At 43.9% G+C, this 21,047-nt stretch overlaps 1 protein-coding gene across 1 annotated transcript in view; it reads left to right on the plus strand.

Annotated features, from left to right (window-relative positions):
- The window catches only part of Kcnq3 (potassium voltage-gated channel subfamily Q member 3), a 264,585-nt gene extending 243,841 nt beyond the window's left edge, over positions 1-20,744 (plus strand). Inside the window, exons 10-15 of the mRNA XM_051202571.1 lie at positions 9,711-9,913; positions 10,657-10,759; positions 13,078-13,209; positions 15,210-15,308; positions 17,779-17,863; positions 19,897-20,744. Coding sequence (XP_051058528.1) covers positions 9,711-9,913; positions 10,657-10,759; positions 13,078-13,209; positions 15,210-15,308; positions 17,779-17,863; positions 19,897-20,631 — 1,357 coding nt within the window. The 3' untranslated portion in view covers positions 20,632-20,744. The remainder of the gene's footprint in view (positions 1-9,710; positions 9,914-10,656; positions 10,760-13,077; positions 13,210-15,209; positions 15,309-17,778; positions 17,864-19,896) is intronic.
- Positions 20,745-21,047: the final 303 nt, after the last annotated feature.

Below are 21,047 nucleotides of genomic sequence, written 5' to 3' on the forward strand. Positions count from 1 at the left end.
ACTAACCCAAATGGAAAGGGACAACTCCCATGATAGGCTCACAGAGAGATGAACACTTAGTATACCATGCTGCTTGTCTCCTCCCATTTCTTCTCACCTGGTTTGAATATATCCATTGTGATGACCTTGGCCGGGATTTGGAACTTTTGTAACAAAGTGTGTGTGTGTGTGTGTGTGTGTGTGTGTGTGTGTGTGTGTGTATTGAAGCTAAACCTGTGCCTGAAATATAAATATTTGCTGAGTAGATAAATAACCTATTTTATCTCCGTGTCACTTCCAAGGAGTTGACCTAAAGTGTTCACACACCTTTCAATGCCATCAACACAGAAATGGCCAGAGTAGGATTTCCATCCTCCTTCCACCCTTTAGGAAGGAATCTCCCTACAGTGTGGGTCATCAATGCTCTCAGCATTCATGAGTGCAAAGTGAGCTCAGTTAACCCAGGAGACACATGATCTGGTCTTAGAGAAGTCTCAATCAGCCAGATACTCTTCTTGCATGATTTCATGTGGTCCCCTTGTCTGCTTCTCTTGGGATTCTGCCTGATGTTCCCTGCGGAAAGTGACCTTCTCTGACCCTTAACTCTTTCCCCGTCATTCTCTTTCCCTTTATCCTGCCTCAGGGTCCTTCATGGCATCGATGATTACCTAATATAGTTGTTTCTTTACTGCTTTTTTCTGTTTAACTGGATACCTCTGAGGCACCTAGATATAACCTGAAAACCTGGCCAAATTTGTGTATATACACAGATAGAGTATAGGTAGATAGATGACTGGGTGGATGGAAGACAGGTAAGGTAATGGACCAATGGGCAGATAGGTGGATGGGGGATGTCAGTGTATGGATGTTTGGATGGTGGGTGGTTGACTGACTGGACAAAGTCTGTATTATATAAAGAATAGAAACTCTAACATGTATGCTTCTACATGTCAGAGTGGAATAAGCTACTATGAATGACAAACTCCATTACGTTCACCTGGGTGAAATGAGAGAATAGAGGAAATAAGTTCCTGAATATAACGAGGTACTCCCCTTCCCATGAATGGTGAACACAGCAGCAAGTAGACAAAGTTACTGTCTGTGATAGGTATAGAGTCCATCCATTCATTTCAAAGTCTTAGTTAATACTATTGCACCCAGGGACATCTACATTAAGCTACACTAAACCTCATTTATTCTACAGTGTATTGGGAGAAACTAGTATTTTATGTTCTGGCCAGTACTTTAACTGTCGGTTGTAGGTATTCAGTATATAGGCATTGAACCTCCTGCTGGTAATTAGAGTGTCTTTGTGATGGAAACTAGGAGTTTTAAATTCTAAAAACAGGTAACTATGTTGACAACTGCTTGCCTGAACCCAATTGTTCAATTTATATTTTCAAACAGTTTACTCTGAATAACATCCTTCAGAATATGTATTTGTCTTCGGAGAACAAAAACATCGTCTGAGACACCTTCCTTTTCTCTTATGGGTGATTATGTCTTTCTCATTTAGCAGAAGATTATTCTTTTGGATCAAAGGATTTAAAGTAATGACAGGAACTTAGAAAGAAAGAATGAATATTGTCTGCCAGGCGTGGCTCTGTATACATCAAACCTCACAGCCAGCCTATGCTCTAATTACTATTTTTAATCCTCATTTTATACATAACTACCAAGATTCAAAGAGGGAAGGCCTTTGCACAGTATCTGCGAATAGAAAGACACAAAGAAAGGATTGGGCCCAGCTGGTATAGGTCCACAGGTCCTGGTCCCAAGCACAATGTTAATCCTTGCAGTTACATCTTTGGTCACTGCAGGTGGCCCTTTTGCTTGTTTATTTTCCTTTACCCTGTCTTGGCTCACAGAGCTGAAGTCCTTGCCAGAATAGGAGGCTATAGAGGCCGGAAAAGGCACAGAGCCAGAACCCACTGTGCAAAAGGAGAGCAAGCAGCCCAGTGCTGCCATTCATACTCTATCTCTCCCTCTGACATCACCACGTGAAATTCATCTCACAGCCAGCCATGAGCGCTGTTGGCAACAAAGTCCTTCCCGACCTAGAACCAGTCATTGTGAAGGGGGAAGAAAAATTCTGATAGCAGTTAGCCCAGTCCCCTAATTTTACTGATGAGAAAATTACTGCTCAGTGCAAAACAAGAGGTTTGGGTATGACCCCATACAATTAGTATTTCCTCCTGCTGTCCAGTCCTGCAACACTGGCCCAAGCTGCAGAATAACAGAGATGCTGAATTGAGATTTGGGCCAAAGTGGTGTATCCTGAGTGATCCCTGGCATGTTGTAAAGGCTTTGCCTCTATTTTCCCTGAGAAATAATTGGGATATCATGGCTATTTACAGCACACCTTTCACACTGGATTATGATTGGGTTGGGATATAGATGCTGGAGCTGAATCAATAAATAAGTTTTATTTGCAGTGCTGGCTCTGGGCCTGACATTTCATAATACTCCCCACCAAGTCTGGCTTTGAGAGCAACATAGGAATGAACAGACTAGACTCTGTCCCGGCCGCCATAGTAATGGTGTGTGTGGCCTTGATGACACCATGATGCAAGGAATGCTTGAGAAAAATCACATATGGATACTGATTATTAAAATGCAACCTACTCCATCCAGCAGTGTTGGATAGCATCCATTTCCATGTACGATCCAAGTGAATGACTTACCTTCTCCCATGGGAAGAAACTAAATGACAGCTAGTGTATTCTTCTGGGTTCTTCAAAGGGTATGGAAACCCCATTTTTATGACCAGGAAAATGTGAAAAAGGAAGTTCCTCTCTATACATACCTCATGTAACATCTCTCCTGCAATCCCCTCTCTCCTTAAGACAGAAGAACTTGGCGTGTCTCTCCTGGTCCCACAATACTAAAGGCTATGACTTATTCAGCCATTCAACTGTCATTGATAGGTGTATCAGTGTCCTCAGCTAGCCGTAACAAATTACCACAAACAGAATGACTGGATGATTTTAAACAACTGAAATTGATCACGGATCAGGAGGGCGGAAGTCTGACATCAAGATGTCACCCGGATCATGCTCCCTCCAAAGACATTTGAGGACAGTCTTTCTCAACTCTTCCTAGTTTCAGGCGGTCAATGGCAATCCTTGGTTTGCCATCATTCCAATCCATGCCTCTTCCTTCCCATGGCCTTTTTCTTTCTGAGTACATCTGTACCAAATCCCCCGTTTTCTTTTTTATTATAAACATACTACTCATTGGATCAAGGGTCTGCCTTATTCCAGTATGACTTTAATTTGGTTATATCTAGAAACATAGTTTAGGTCTTGAACTTATTTGGAGGAACAATTCAAACTTCTACTGTTGTAATCGTGTGGACAAGACCCTTTTCTTCTACTCAGAAACTGTGGCCAATGATGGAGGAGTTCTACATTAGTCTTTGGTGTCTCTCGTTTCCCTGGATAGTTGGCTTATGGCACCAGTGCGTGTTGAACAGTAGGCAGATGTGAGTAGCTGCAGATGGAACCCTCTGCTATTACAGATTCACGAGGCCTCTGATATTGTGTCACCACTCCTGTGTGATCCTAGGGACTCGGTATTCTACATCCCCTTAGAATAGTGGATGTTGAAGCTTCCAGGAAGGACTAGCTATGGGGATTCTTCCGTGTGGACAGCAGCCAGTGGCGCGTCTCAGCCTGAGAGGTGTCTGTCTGAGACCCAAAGACTCAGCTGCTCTCTGGAACCCTGCAGGTGACCAGGACCAGCAGAGTTCCTTCTCTGGCTCCTCCCAGCGTTAGTCCTTTTTGGCTCTCAGATCCCCCCTTCTTTCTCTCTCTCTCCCCATCCTCTACTCCAGCAGCGTTTCACTTTTCACTGGCTGCTCAAACTCATCTGTGTCTCCTTCGGCTCTGAGTGTCCTCAGTACTGCGCTGTTCTCTCAGCCCGTGCTGCTTTGGCCGCCTTGTTCCTGCCGCCTATGCTGTCACTACCTCGCTGCTATCCCTGCTGTGTCCTTCTGTGGGTTACCAGCTCAGCCCGCAACTAAAAGCCCATAAACGGACCAATGAGGCAACAACAGGGGAGTCCGCCCCCAGAAACTTACTCCTAGTGATGTGCTTGAGCAACTTGCTTATATAGCCTGAGAGTCGTTCTTAGATTAATCATCATATGTCATTAATTATGTCATTAATTTTAGCCCAATCACAGCCTTGCCTTGTCAGTACCTCTGTGAGTCCTGGCTTATGATGTAAACTATTTCAAATAGCCCTGGCTGAGCCTGAGCCTTGTCACACAGTTTTCTAAATACATCTAAGATGCCTGGCAGTGGCATGATGTATTTTGGCTGGCTGTTTGACTGACAGTCTTTTTGCCCAAGATAGCTAGGGGATCTAGAAATGATACAATAGCTGCTAATTAGAGAATTGGATTGCTCCATCTCCCAAAGTCTGCCTTTTTTTTTTTTTTTAATTCAGGGAAATGAATGTCAAAAGAAGTGCTGACAATCAGAACATAAATAATTTATCATTAACGCTAAGAGTAATTTTTAGCAGGCTTGAATATGCTTTAATAATATCCCACACCAACTCAGTGCCCTAGGAATATGTGGGCCTACCCTTTCCATCCAACTATAGTCTATGAAACCAAATGTGATGAGATTGCATATGATAGGAAGCTATCAGAACCAAGGTCTGAGACTTGAGGTGGACACTTTTTCAGTGGTAGTATTCATTGTAGCAACATACTGATGGGGATCCTGAAGCTTAGTAAGATTAAAAAACAACAGAGAACCATGCAGTGATTGGATTTTGAACCCCTGGATCCCTACAGATCCATAGTCCTTTATCTTTTCTAACCAGGGACTCAAAATAACCAGGTAGTAGAATTAGGCAGCAGTCATAGGAGTTCAAACTGACTCCTCTTCTTGTGTTCTGTGTCACTTTGAACACCCCAACACAGACCTCTTGTATCTCCATATCACCCCAACATGTCATTACCAGTGAGGCGAGAATCTTGCTGATGCTGACCTCACAGGCTGGTTGGAATGAGTCTCGTGTACAAAAGTGGTTACATGGAGTACATGGATAAAACTTTATTAGGAGACCAACACAGAAAAGCATTTGCTCTTCACTTTCATACACTGTCTCAAAAGTAAAAGGAAAGGAAGGAAGAAAAAGAAATAAAATGTTGAGTGTAACTGAAGAAGACACTCAACCTGGATTTCTGGCATATATATATATATATTTCTGGCATATATATATATATAACAAATGTATATGTGCACATATACCACACATGATTAATGCTCTTTAAAACTCTTCTTTTGCCCAAAACCATACCCATCTACCCACTATCAGGCCATTCATCCACTTATTCAATAACTAAAAAGAGACTAAAAAGATTGTCCTATGTACCAGGAACCATTTTAGCATCTGAGGATATAGCAACAATTCAGATAGACACAATCCAGATCTGCTTCCTTGTGAAGATGCCTGTCAGTCTTCCTAGAGCTACAATACATGTCAAACTGTGTTTTGTACTTCTTCTCAACAGCCAGGTCATGTCCTGCTTTAAAATGAGCATCATCATTTTCCCACATGTAATCCAGGTATCAGGAATGGTTCCCCTCACACCTATTCAGAATCCATCAGGAAAGACTAGTGCTAATTCGTCTCCAAATGGAGTTCAAGCTCTGTCTCATTCCCACTATGGCCATCCTGCCCACACCATCCTCATCTTCTGCCTGGAAGGTTTCAGTGTCTTTCTTATTAACCTCTCAGTTTTGCCCCCCCCCCACCAAATTCATTCTACTAATATAGGCAATTTATGGTATGCCTTCTTAATCTGTCACAGACAGATTGGAACCACATCCAGGTCCAGGTTAGTTCCTCAGCAAGTTATCAGGAACCTAGAACTCACAAGGTGTTGAACGCATTTGCCTGGATTAGAAACAAAAAGACGAAAAAACATTAGCTTCATTTTATAGATGAACGTGGTTCACTGAGCTAATGGCTTACCCTAGTTGAACTAATAACAGATGAACAGATTTGAACTATTTTCTCTCATCCGTAAGTCTGCCCTCTTTCCACAGTATAATAAGCACACCCTCATTCTACTGAAACTGTATGCATGCTATTAGTAAGAAAATCAAGACTTCATTTGTTCCTCCATTTAACAGCGTAAAGATGCATTTAGTACTAGTGATGCAACAGAACTTGCATTTGCAATTGAACAAGGTCCCCTCAGCCCAAAAGCTTGCCTCCTGGTTTAGCAACTTCAGTACCATCAGTAGCACAGATAATACTTCATTGTGGGTTTGGTCCTTTGTCTTGGACTCCGTGCTGCTTTACCTCTCTATCCACAAGAGTCCAGTAGAGTTTCCCAAGTTGTTGTCGTTTAACCAAGCTCTCTCTAGATGCTGACAATGACCTCTAAGAACATCTTACTGAGCAGGAGAGTCATGAGTCATCAGGCAGTCAAATTTTGAAGGATGGTAGCCAAGCACCACAGATGAAAACATCTTGGAGCATGCTAAGGAGATGTTGAATGGTGGATGTCACTTTGCACATCTGGATTTGTTGCAGCGTTATCCTGGAGGCTAATGCTCAGGCACCAGGCATAGTTTCAGGGAAAAGTAATGGTAGCAATGAAGTAAGAAGAGATGGAGGTTCTGCAGGTCGACACCAGAGCACTGAATGTCAGATAACTCTGTAGTATTGAACAAGGCCAGAGTTAACCTGGATGCTACGATGAGACATAGGAACCCAGTACTTGTATGTGCCAAGAGACAACAATATGGACCTTACCTTTCCGTCCCCAGTAATCTGTTTTCAGTTTTTGAAATACAGGTGTGAATATCATGGGTCTGAACCTGATAAATGGAGGACTCTTGCTTTCCAAGGAGGACTCTTGTCAGCAGCTGCCCCTAAGAACAGGGCCTGTCTTATGTATGAACCGGAAGTCCATATGGAGAAGGGCACAGAGGGGTGTTGAGTTTCAGTCACCAACTTTGCCTTGCATTTCATTATCCTTTGGGGTCTTGGATTTCAGGCAACCCAATTAAGAAGTAAGCTGAGATCCACTTTGCTGGAGAAAGAATTCTGTAAGCCGCTTAGGCATAGGTCAGTGGAGGAGGGAGGCTTCTGTGCCAGTGTATCTGGATTCCTAAGACGGTCTGAAGTGTCATCCGTGACCAGTGGGCTGTTAAATGAACGTGGCCAAAGCAATTCAAACTCTTAAGAATAGCAGCGAAGCATCTGAATTCCAGGAAAATGAATCCTGAATCTTAGAACTGATAGAGTAAGGGGACCTTCTCATTATCCTTCTGGTGTTCAGAGCCCATGCTGAAATCTCCAGTCAAGATAAGTGGCTGTCATCAATTTTGCCCTTATTTAGTTCATCTGTAATTAAAATCTTCACCTTTTAGCTTTTACCAAGTCAGAGTGAGTTCTGAGACAAGCACTTAGTAAATGTAAGATGCTTATATAATCCCCTATGCTCATCTCACTTTGTATAACTTTTTTTAAACTAAAACACAAAGCCCCGCTTTTACGCCCCAGGGAATTACATTGATCCATTCCACTCATGTCATCAGCCTTCTATAGCTTTCATGGAAAGAGAATTATTATTATTATTATTATTATTATTATTATTATTATTATTATTATTTTCCAAGGTAGTGATAACAGCCAGTGCCTAGTGGATGCCTCCTGTATCGTAAATGGGGATAAGTACTTTCCATGCATTGTCACACTTAACATATAATAAGCCCTGTGGGTACAAGTATAAGGTCACCACCTTGCATATAAGGAATCTGGCAACCAGGAAAATGAATTCATGTGTCCTAGGTCAGTCTCATGGGTTATGAAGATGTCTCTACCCAGCCTAGTTTTTTCCCCGATGCTCATACTTGAGGTATGCTAGCTCTCAGGAAGTACCAAGTAGGGGCTGTCCCTACTCTGTGACTCTGTGGCACAAACTGATATGGAAATGCACAGTCTTCGTAAAATGTGTCAAATATCAAACACATTTCTTTGGAGGACTAGAGTACTGAATTCCCAAGAGGGCGTGTTCAGCCACAGTTTCATAGTTTCAAAGGGCAGGTAAAATAATGAGATTGACTGAGATGGCGAGAAAGGGCCTGGCAAGCAAGAGAGGTTCGTTCATTCTGCATCTTGGGGAGTGGAATGTGGAACAGAACACATGTGCTACATACATATGGTAAGATGACTCAGCAGGCAAAGGCACTTGCCATCAAGCTTTTGATCATGCATTTGACCTCCAGGACCTACATGGTAGAAGGACAGAGCCAATTCCTTCAAGTTATCCTATGACCTCCACATATACCTAGTGGTGGCACACAGGCTTGCACACGCACACACAGCATAAGAAGATGTAAAATACTTAACGTAAGGCACGCATTGAAAAGTGCTTATGAAATTCAGTGTTGAAATGGAGTCAAACAAGAGCTTCCCTGCAGTGAGCCTTATGGCATACATACATGATACCAGGTTGAATGCTCTCACAATATTGGATGAGCTTGTGACCTTCATTAATAGTGGAAAGGGATACTAAATTTGGATCGGAAGTTAGTAATTTAAAGGTGTACTTTTCCCACCAAAACTCATGAGCCCACTAGGTTCTTTCAGAGGAATCTGTTTGTGGACAGCAGGTCAAAAGTCCCTGCTTTGTGTAATTCATATAATTATTCTATGTCTGGTTGGTGCGTGATGAGGATTTGCCTGTGCCCATCGTTATTAGGGTATCATGAAATGGTAATGAGAAAAGGCAAGTTATTGATGTAGTGAAGGAGATGAAGAAGAAATTTTGTTGTATATGACTGTTATGAGAAAGGACGAAGGGAACCTTGGCGGATTGCATAGCAGGCGAGGGTGACCCGCGGGGAACAAACACGCCAGGCAGACCGAGCATAAGTGAGAAGCTCCATTAGAAAGGGGAGGGAGGAGGAAGGAAAGAGAAAAGAGGAAAAGAGACACGGACACAGAGAGAGAGAGGACAGAAGAGAAGAGGGAGACAGGAAAAGCCCTGTCTGCCCCAGGGGGACAGTAGGAAAATGAGCAGGAAAGAGAACAGAAAGAGAGCTGGCGGAAAAAAGTATGTGGGCAGGGGGTCTGCCTTTTAAAGGGGTCCTGGGCTGACCAGGGTACTGCCTGAGTGCATCCTGCCAAGTGACGGGCAGGCCAGCATAATGCCTGAGTCCTTACAATGACTATACATTGGTAACCCAATCTTGTCCATGCAAGGTCCACTCCAAGACACTGCAGATAATATCAAACCCTATAGATGTGTGTCTTTTTCCTATACATGCATACTACGATGAAGCTTAATTAATTGGGTACTTTAAAGACCAATAACGATAACCAGTAAACAGTTATGAAAACCTCTTCTCAGTGAATGTATCCACTTTCACTTTACCCACCAACTAGTGTTATTTTTGGAGTGGCTGACTGCTGGTCCTTGAAACTACTTTGGTAAAGAATAATACTGTAAGGGTTTGGGTTCCTTATAAGCACAGGCGGAAATTCCGGGGGTGGGGGTGGGGCGTTGGGAATTTGCTTGGGATGTAATCAGTAGTAAACAAACAAACAAACAAAAAGCTGTGAGCCAGAACTAGGATCCGAGCCACCGCTGGTCCCCGTGCATCCTCGGGAGAGAATGAGTCTTTCTGGAAGGGTGGGAAGTTACAAGAACCTGCACTGAAGGAGGAAAATTGTTCACTTTTGCTTATTTTGTAGCCAAAAGCTGGGTCTCTTGGATCGGGTTCGCCTTTCTAATCCTCGTGGTAGCAATACTAAAGGAAAGTCATTTACCCCTCTGAATGTAGATGCCATAGAAGAAAGCCCTTCTAAAGAACCAAAGCCCGTGGGCTTAAACAATAAAGAGCGTTTCCGCACCGCCTTCCGCATGAAAGCCTACGCTTTCTGGCAGAGTTCTGAAGGTAACACCCTTCTCTCCCGCCTTTCCTGCTTCGACTCCCATCCCTCCCTTCTCCTTCCTCACTCTTCACTGAAGATTTCCTGCATCCACAAAGCAGCCTCTCCCATCCCGCCTTCAGCCAGCTGCAGGCCTTGTGTCTGGCGGGCTGGATGCATCAGCGACATAGTCCGTGACTCATAAATGAGGAGACTTCCCAGTGAGCTAGGCTTGAATCACCAAGCTCAAACCTTTCAGCTCAGAGAGACTTAGGACCTGCAATGTGGCTGGAGAGAGAAACCATGAGGGTAACTAGAAGGATGCACAGAGGCAGGTATCTGGAAAGACGCACACCAGCACCCCTAGGGATGGAGAAGTCAGAAGGACACCCCGTGCCTTAAGTATCATGGGAACAGTGACGTCAAGCACCTCTGTCACTTAGCAGAATTCCAACACAGGTGTGTCTGAGTCTGAGGACCACACCTGTTTTCTGCTGCTCACGTGATCACACACACCTGCACAGCTCGCCAGAACCGCCTGCTACGGTTCTCCCCCACCCCAGTTCTGACCTGCTCATACTTCCTGATTCACACTTCCCTGCCGCTAGGTGTGGACGCTAAGGAAACATGGCGTCGTCACAACCGGGGTCCACGTGTGGGGATAAGGATGAGGGATGACTAATGTTTATACTGGAGACGCAGGTTCCATAGCGGTCTCTAATATGTTCCATTTATGGTGGACTAAATTAACATATATGTCTCCTCACAGATGCTGGGACAGGTGATCCCATGGCAGAAGACAGGGGCTATGGGAATGACTTCCTCATTGAAGACATGATCCCCACCCTCAAGGCTGCCATCCGAGCTGTCAGGTAATGGACACCTCTCCCCATCCCTGTACATTCCCAGGAGCCAACTTCAAGCCCATAGGACACAGCGGATAAAGTGCCCTTGTACCTTGGGAAGGAGCCTCTTGAGCCAGGTCCTGTGGCTTCATCACTCCCTTGAGTACAATGATTCTACCTTAGATAGTTGTCACAGGGATGCTTGTGCGTGAGCTGTGGCTTTACACCTGGTGGCACCACATCCACCCAAGCATCTGCTCTAGGGGGCGTCAGGGTGGCAGATGTAATAACACAGAGCTTTTGCACATCATTCACCTAAGGTGTCAGCTTTTCTTCGGCCTGTATCCATCCATCTATTCTTTTACACCAGCATTTTTTACATGATCATAAATTATAGATGTTTTTATGGGATTCAGAGACCATAATATGCTTGAGTTTGCTCCAGAATTCTTCAAGAGTCAAGAGAGCATTCTGCTTCTCAAAGAAAACATAGCAGGTTGTGGGTGTGGTCCCACTTTAATGGGTGGCAGAAGTTAACTACAATATTTTCAGCAGGATTTCCAACCCAGTAGACCAGGAGCATGATAGTTCCGTAAGATGTGGGCTCCAACAAGGGCTTTGGCGTGGCTGCTCACTAATATGTATGATATGACAGGAAGGCGGTTAGGTAAATGCATCTGTTGCATTTGTCAATGACTGATCAAACTAATTGAAAGAAAGTCTGGTTGGTCAGACTGTTCCAGAGAAGGCTCTACTGAGATATCCCATGTTCCCATCTCTGTACACCCACGTGTCATTTTTCAGATGCCTTAATTCAGGAGATGGTCATTCCTAACTCCTTCTCTCTGAAGTGCCAGTATCTTAGGCTTTTGTGGTCCCTAGATCATCACCTCAAGATCCATCGATGCATTATTAGCATACAAAGCCACACACCGCATAAGTGACGGAGCGTGGACCGGTTTCCCCTAGAACATTCTGTTTAAACACAGGCAAGAGGCAGATGTGACTGTTGAGCCACCGCTGAATGGCTCCACTACAGTTGAATCTACGTAAAGAGCAGGCATGAATTCTGTGCCCTGATGAGTAAACTGATCAGTATGCCCAAACTCTCTTTAGAAGCTGCAGCCACGGTTTAAGACAAAATATACTTGAACTGTGTCATTCAATAGACATGTGCCAATGGGAACTTGGAAGAGCCTGGCAAAGGCAGGGCCTCCTGACACTATGTGTGACTGGCCATAAGCTTAGGTTGGCTTATTCAAAGAAGGGTGGAGTCTTCAGAGGGCAGTAACCGTTAAGAGTGACATGATTGATTTTCAGGAAGAGGGAGGTGACGGTGTTTCCACGTTGTAATGAACCTGTACAAACTCACAGAGCCCGAAACAGAAGAATTAGAATTACTGTTCTGGTTTGATTTGGTTTGTTCTTGTTTGTGTGGGGATTTTGAGAGTGAGTCTCATATAGCTCTGGTTTTATCTTAAGCTCACTATATAGTTGAGGATGCCCTTGAAGTCCTGATCCTTCTGTCTCTATACATAAGTGCTGAGATTACAGATATATAACGCCATGCTTAGCTACTATAATGATTTAAATATAAAATGTCCAGGAATTTGCAAATCTGGTCCCCAGAAAGTGGTACTGTTTTGGAAAGTTGGCAGGGACCTAGCTAGACAAAAGTTAAACTAGAGTATAGTGGTGACATTGGAGGATTTGTAGAGTTATCCCTGCTCTGTCTTGAGCTCTCTGTTCCCTAGTCTGTGGTGTGACCCATCCACCTTGGATTCTGGTGGTACCAATTAGATCTGTTTATACCTCCACACCTTCCCCACCAAGCATTCATATAAAACTATGAGTGAAAATAAAACCATCCCTTCCTAAGGCATTCTGTGGGTGTTCTGTCACAGTTAAATTGGGAAATTTAGCAAGCAGTTATAGAGGAGGACAAGCACTGGCCATCCTCAAACAAAAAGCAGTGTGGCCGCAACAGCATCCAAAAAGCTTGGTGCCACCCAAGCCCCATCCAGCTCTGACATCCTGGTCTCTGAGAGATGGCATTCTCAGAGCCATGACTGCTCCTCTGCAAAGCAATTAGAAGACTTGTCTTAAAGCACGATCCTTAGCGTCTCCCGTGTGATGAGTGTTCAGAAGTTGTTACTAAATTTTGTTATTCAAATGATTGAAGGATTGGCGTTAGCCAGCCTAATAAATGAGGAGGGACAGAACAAGACCCCAAGGCCTGCCCTCGCCATCCAGGAGCTGCCCTTTTCCTTCCCGCCCCCTGGTTCTGGTGTTTGCTAGACAATGCAAACTCCATTGTAAACAAACACCTTTCCTTTGCCTTACAGGATTCTACAATTCCGTCTGTATAAGAAAAAATTCAAAGAGACTTTGAGGCCTTATGACGTGAAAGATGTGATTGAACAGTATTCCGCAGGACACCTTGACATGCTTTCCAGGATAAAGTACCTTCAGACAAGGTAGGATGTTCAGATGCAAGCACCTGTGCTCTGTCGGCCACCCAGGAATCTAAGTCGGGTGACCATAGAGTTTTAAGAGACAGACATTCAGAAGTAATCCAGAACACAGCAGAGAAACTTCAAGGACAGAAGTGCCCATCAAGCATTATGGATGTAGGGACCAACAAGTGTTACTCTCAGACGTGGGCTTGGCATGGTATGGAGAGAGTAATGGGACCATGGTGACCAGAGGCTTCTTTCTGACCCTTCTAAGGGAAATGGCTGTTGCTATGTTCTGTTTGGTACAGTTCTTCAAAGCTACAGAGAAGTCCTGAGACGTTGCCATGGCCAGCATCAGCTCCATGATGGCATTGATGGAAAAAAGGAGACGTGCATATATCCAACTAGTTCCTGACTATGGTACTTTGCATAACTATAAAACTCAGGTCATCTAGACTACTCAGCTGACTTAGTCTAAGTAAAATTCCAACCTAATGTTAAAATTTTAAGTCTTATACATAATAGTGAAAATATAGAAAATTGAAACCATTTATGGAGATTTTTTTTTAAGAATAATGCCATACTTTTGTTGAGCTCATAGGTACTTCACATAGGTGTATCTTGCTCACTGGGATCTAAAAGGCACTTTATCACATCCCAAGTGACTTAATTACGATGGGGAAATAAAATGTGTGAAGGCGGAAGTCGTAACTCCAAATTGCCCAGTCAAGAAATTGAAAACACAACAAAAATTTATGTATGTCACAGATGATATCATCACAATACTAGAAGATGAACTCTGCCCGGACCCAGTGATCATATGAACCAATGTGCTGTATGCGTATATGTGTGTTACCAACACAAAAGTGAACACATGCTTGCTCAGAGATATGCGTGACACACATGATGCAACTCCCTCTTATGAGGGAGCAGAAAAGAAACTGACGCAATTCAAACTGACTTGGGCTTCTGCCTCCTCTTCTGATTGGTGCTCGGCCACTGCATGTCCTCCTGATGTAGTGGGAGCCTGCACCAGTTAAGCTGTTGGCAACAGTGTTAACTTGCAAGTGTTTCTGTTCATGACTTTTCTTTGTCCCTCACATTGTCCTAGATAGTAGACCAGGGTCCAATGCCTGCTGGCCAAATTTACAATGCCTGAACAAATTTTCAGTCCTCCATGTGATCAGCCAAGCAAGTATGGCTGTCTGAGAGAAAGAGGAAGACCACATGCTGCCAACAACAGGCAAGACTCCAAAAATATCAGGCAGTTTTAGTGTTTACAGAACAGACGGTTACACTGCCATGGTTTTTTGATAGTTATCAAGTACGTGTGTTTCTGGAGATTATGGCTGGAGGTTGCCTGCCAAGATGATGAATTTCATAATCTCAGCCATGTATGTACTTCAGTGGGCCAGGCAGAAAGGACTGTCTTCAGATGATGCCTCGGATATCTGTTGGAAATGAAGCCGAGTTGCCAGAGGAAAATGTGACCCAAGACTGTTCCTGAATGCATCTTAGTGGCCGTCCTGAAACCTCCCCCCTCCTCTGCCCCTGCCCTACAGTATGATGGACACCATCTTTCTGCTGAGCTGGTATTCTGTACAGAAACAGAAGAAAAGCAGGGTGTGAGAGCTAGGGTTAAACCATCTTTCCATGCATCATAGCAGCCGAGAATGAAACCTTGAATCTGACAGTAAAAAAATCCTCTAATTGGGTTTTTTGAGGGACAGATAAAAGAGCTGGAAGATTAAATAGGCTTGCAACATACATGTAGATTGTCTCCCTCTGGACCCCTGGGATTGAGAAAATGCTCTTGCGCCTCCAGGCTGAAGAAGATACGGATATCCTGGCTGGCAATTTCTCTCCTTTTCTTCACACTCTATCTCTCATTCTTTGACTTTCTTCCCTTATATATTCAAAACCCACATTTGAATTAGGAAATGTTAAGAATGTATGTTATCACAACAATGAAACTTTGTGTCATCTAATCACTCCTTGGTTTTTTCTTCTTCTTCTTTCAGAATAGATATGATTTTTACCCCTGGACCTCCATCCACTCCAAAACATAAGAAGTCTCAGAAAGGGTCAGCATTCACCTACCCATCCCAGCAGTCTCCAAGGTGGGGCATGTGGCCGCGAACTGATGGACTGTTGAACACAAGGCCTGTGCGGTGTATCTCTCCCCTCACCCCCCCCAGTCTCAGCTTGGGTCCTTTATGTGGGTAAACATGCTCTCTCCCTCATGAAATGAACAGAGTTGGAAGGCTGGTTGAGGTCGTGGACCTTTGAAAAATCTGCTGCAAAGTCGACTCCATGCCCCTATTCCAAGAACATGTAAATGATGCTTACTTTTATGGTTTTTAGAATAGAAAATAACCATTTTCTGGCTATAATGCAAGAAGAAATTCATGAGTTTCATTGAAACAGAGAACATGTCTGATGATGGCAGAGCACATGCATCCTTGGTCAGCTCATTTGCTTTCTCCTGAACAGTACCCTGAGGATCGACTGATATCCCAACCAAGACAAAATGAGAGAAGGCATTCAGGTGCCAGCACCTCTAACAGCAATGTAACTGAGAGAATTCTCACTCCAGAAATGATTTTAAGTTTCTGAACAAGTATTGTCCTTTTCAGTCCTTTGGTTGCATTTGTACTAGTATGTTCCAAAACATCTTTTTTTGTGTGTGTTTTTGGTGGTTTGGGTTTTGTTTGTTTGGTTTTGGGTTTGGTTTTTGTTTTTGTTTTTTGGGGTTTTTGTGGGGTTTTTTTGTTTTGGTTTGGTTTGGTTTTGGTTTTTTGTTTTGATTTTTGTTTTTTTCAAGACAGAGTTTCTCTATAATATTGTTTTGGAGCCTGACCTGGAACTAGCTCTGTAGACCAGGCTGGCCTGATCGAATTCACAGAGATCTGCCTGCTTCTGTCTCTGCCTCCCCAATGCTGGGATTAAAGGTGTGTGCCACCAACACCTGACTTTCAAAAACATCTTTAAGGCAAGCAAGACGAGTGAGTGAGTGACTATTCCCTCACTTCCTTCTTAGGATGAAGAGCATTGGTGTGGCAAAAGAAGGCATTACACTTTAGCCTTAGCCTTGGCATGAGATTAGGGATAGTGGGACCCAGGCTGCTGGCCTTCTAGTGGGAATAACTGTTACTATGTTCCCTTGTAGCTAACGTTAACAAACAGCCCTGTTTTCATATCACCCCATTTTAAAGTAAATACCTTATAGAGAACTCATATTTTAATTTTTATTTTATTTTAATTGACTAGTTAATTACTTTGGGGGCTTTGAATTGGTTTGATGTTTGTTTTTGAGACTGTGTCTCACTACATGTCCTAGGCTGGCCTTAAACCCATGCCAGTCCTCCTTCTTTGGGATTGCAGGCATGCAAAGCTACATCTAACTAACAATCTCCTCATTTTTGAGATGGTGTTTGGAGATGTTTGAAGATTTTTTTCAGGAGTCCAGTGTGGTAGTAGACACCTGTAATCCCAACACTTAAGAAACATACTGAGTTTGAGAGCACCCAGAGGTATAGAGGAGATCTAATCTCAAAATAAACAAATTAACATGTAAGATAAAAATAGCATATATGGACTGTTTCCTATGAAACAGACCTCCAAGGCATATACTTTACCACACCCATATCATACATAATACAAGTGACACTAAGAGATATTAACTCCTGAAGTCACCGAACTAATGAGAGAAAGTGTATAGGTATGACAGAAGTCTGTAACAATGAGAGATTATGGAGCTTATCTCATGAAGATTTATAATGGGCAGCAATTTGCCCAGAAAGTAGGTAAAAGGACACTCAGGACTTTAAGTTCCCCATGTTCACTAATGAATTTTAACTATATATCAAATGGAATGCATCTATGCAGGACAAATGAGATATTGGTAGGCTGGATGTAGCATGACGCCACTCATTTTTGAGGTTTGCTTTGCTTGAAGATATGGTTCAGAGAGGTAATTTAGCAGAGGCAACGGCGTGGGAGAGGGGAAAAAAAATCAGCTGTCAAGACAAAGTCAAATGTGAATGGATTTTAGCACCAGCAAGTTTCTCTGAGACATCTCTTCTACACATACTGTAAACATACTGGAAAGAACTAGAATTTAAGCAGCTAATAATTGTATGTAAAGAGAAAATACAGCCTTCCCCCGGTTCCCGCCAACATCATTCTAGCATTGTTCTATGGATTCAGCAGGTGTTTACCATTCTTAACAAAATGGACCAGATGAAATGTGTATGCCTACTCCATAGAATTTCAGAGATGAGACAATTCCTCCTTCATCCCCACAGGGTAAAAGCTCTGAGATTGAAAAGTAAAAGACATTTCATTTAGAGGAATAAATACTCTAGGCATTGTTAGATACTTGATAAACTTCAACACAAAGCCTCCTTCACCCCAGCTTCCTGCCTGTTTTCACATCTTCCTACAAGGAAGGTAAGCGTGCAATCGGCAGTCCTGATTAAGTGTGTCAAAATAACCTCCTCCAGGCTTCGGTAGCATGCATGAGAACCACAGACCTCGTTCGGTGAAAACATAGGATGATCTTATGGAATTGTTGCCTTTTCTCCTTAGGAACGAACCATATGTAGCCAGGGCAGCCACATCAGAAGCCGAAGACCAAAGCATGATGGGGAAGTTTGTAAAGGTTGAAAGACAGGTAAGCCTCACCAAAAACATACTGTGTAAATTTGTATTTATCTATCTATTTATTTATCATTGTATGTGTATGAATGTTTCCCCTGCATGTATGTATACACATAACATGCATGACCGATTCCTGCAGAGGTCCCCAGAACTGGAGTTATAGATGGTTATGAGCCACTATGTGTGTGCTGGGAACTGAACCCAGACCATCTGCAAGAACAACACTTGCTCTCAATTGCTGAGCCATCATCCTTCCAGACCCATAAAACTTATTTTCAGATTCCATTTTTTTCATAACATGGACAGAGAGAGGGGGGGGGAATTAATTCCCCAGTTTCACTTACACTGGCCGAGCAATCACCTACAAGTTAATTATTGTTTTGAACCTCAGGTTTGCTTGTCTGTGCACAGGGAATTAAATACTTCATGACTTGCTGTGAGGATTAAGTGAGCTGCCATGTGCAAACTACGTGGAGTGTTAGCTGGTGTGCAGTGAATAGCCCCCAGATCGGCACTGCTGCGTCCCTCCTTCATGGTAGTCCCGTCACAGATGTCTGCCCTTTGCCCCTTGTGTCATGTTCCTTTCTAGTCCCAATCTGTGGGTGACCTTCATGAGGAGGCCTGGCAGGGGGCCAAGTTATGGGGAACGGCTGTTCGGGATACAAAGAGAGGCCGGCCCAATATACCCCATGCTGCTCATCTCTATGGTCCACTAGGGAAAGGACTCCATCAGTTGCCTCCAGGACTAGCATCAGTCCTTTTATCTATCACCCAAAGACTAGATCCATGTAGGGGAAATGGGGGGAAAAATCTCAACGATTGATCTCTTGCTTCTTATTTTTAAATTTTACTTTATAATCCTAGTTCTCATATTTACTAGCACAGAGACCCTTCGCAAGTTGTCACCTCTCCGGTCACTGATTCATCACCTGTGAAACAGACATCACAACAGCAATCATATTGTAAGGTTGTAAAAATTAAAAGTAGGTCAGTAAAGTACAAAAAATAAAGTTTGGGGCTCTAGGTGTAGAGGAGATTTTTTTTCCATGTAGTCCTTGGATCAGTTTCTTTCTGCCCACTGGGTCCCCACAACTGCTTATAAGATAACCACTTGAAGACTTAATATGTGTTTATAAGTGTTTGCCCAATGGCTTAGACTTATTACTGGCTAGCTCTCTCTTTAAATATTAACTCATTTCTATTGATCTGTGTATCTCCACACGGTTGTGGCTTGCCAGTGATGCCCTTACAAAAGTCACATAGTTACTGTCTATTGTATGCATATGAGCCATATACTATGGCTCAGATGTACTTTAGCTGTCACCTACCCTGAGTCTCACAGCCTCATCCATCCCGTGAGGTTACTCACTTGCCTGATTTGGTGAACTGAGCAGTCTGAGGGGGAATATCACACATGAAGGTATACAGACTTGTGTTTATAGACAAGTGTCAGTTGTCAGGGATGCAACATCTCCAGTGTTGTAGATGTGCACATGCTTGTACATTTATGCTCACAAACACTCCAACTTGGGAATGCCGTAACCAAAGCAGAAGCAGCTTTCATCATTGCCCAAGAGCCTGTCTTGGGCCTCTAGGTCTGTAAAACTCCATTAATACTGACACTGACACTTGTAACATACAGATTGTATGTTACAAGGTATTAATAACAGACACTAAAAGCCTGTACACTTGCATATAAGAGAGCTCTCAAAAAAAAAAAAAAAAAAAAAAAAAAACCAAGAACCTCAATCCTTGACAGAAACAGTAGCATCACATCTTCCAGAAGGGACGATGAAAGCTTGTCACACTTATTCTCAAGCCATCTGTGGGCTTCTAGTCTTTGACTGCAGGTGACAGCCTTGCCTGTGTATTTCTAGATGAACGTCAATAGTAAGTCTCTAGGAGAATGCATGGAGTAAGTTAGAGCTGCTGTTATTGCTAAGACTGAACAAAACATCCCTTCTAAGAAACAAGGGCACAGTGACTGACCCCCCAGCCCCAGCCCCACCCCGAGGAGCAGTGATCCCAGGTGCTTGTGTTTTCCAGGTTCACGACATGGGGAAGAAGCTGGACTTCCTGGTGGACATGCACATGCAACATATGGAGCGCCTGCAGGTTCACGTCACGGAGTTCTACCCGACCAAGGGGGCCTCCTCCCCAGCAGAAGCGGGGAGGAAAGAGGACAGCAGGTACTCTGATCTGAGAACCATCATCTGCAACTACTCAGAGGCAGGCCCCCCAGGCCCTCCCTACGACTTCCACCAGGTGCCCATCGAAAGAGTCGGCCCCTATGGGTTTTTTTCACATGACCCTGTGAACCTGACCCGTGGGGGACCCAGTTCTACAAAGGCTCAGGCCCCCCTCCCCTCCTCGGGAGGTACATATGCAGAGAGGCCCACAGTTCTGCCCATCTTGACTCTCCTGGACTCCTGTGTGAGCTATCACTCCCAGACAGAACCGCACGGCCCCTACCCGGACCGCATCTCACCCCGCCAGAGACGCAGCCTCACTAGGGACAGCGACACACCTCTGTCCCTCATGTCTGTCAACCACGAGGAGCTGGAGCGGTCTCCAAGTGGCTTCAGCATCTCCCAGGACAGAGATGATTATATGTTTGGCCCCAGTGGGGGATCGAGCTGGATGAGGGAGAAGAGATACCTGGCTGAGGGGGAGACAGACACAGACACAGACCCCTTCACGCCCAGTGGCTCCATGCCTATGTCGTCCACTGGGGATGGCATTTCGGATTCCATATGGACCCCTTCCAACAAGCCCAGCTAGAAGGGGTCACTGGCTGACTCCTGGTACTGCAGACAGGCTTTGTACAGCTCACTCACTCTCACACCTAACACTTACAATGGTGTTAAGTGGCTGTGTCGAGCGCATGCATGTGCGCAGTGCCCCTCCCCCTCTACAAGCAGGGGCTCCTCACGGCCTTCTTCCTGCCTGTGTCACTGCAACAAAGTCGCCTCCTTTCAGCATGGTTTGCATGACTTGACACTATGTAAACGGCACTGTTAGTCTCTTCTAGGTACACATTTATCTGCCCCTCATACTTCTAATCATGACCGAACAAGTACAGGGAGACGACTTATTGATGAGCTGTGCTATTCGTTTGGTTGGCTGGTTTGGGTTTCGATTCGGATAAACTGAGAGCATAATTTACGTTATGTCTAGGCTCACTTCCCCTTTGTGTA

The sequence above is a fragment of the Phodopus roborovskii genome, unplaced genomic scaffold (assembly GCF_943737965.1).
Source record: "Phodopus roborovskii unplaced genomic scaffold, PHOROB, whole genome shotgun sequence".
NCBI lineage: Eukaryota > Metazoa > Chordata > Mammalia > Rodentia > Cricetidae > Phodopus > Phodopus roborovskii.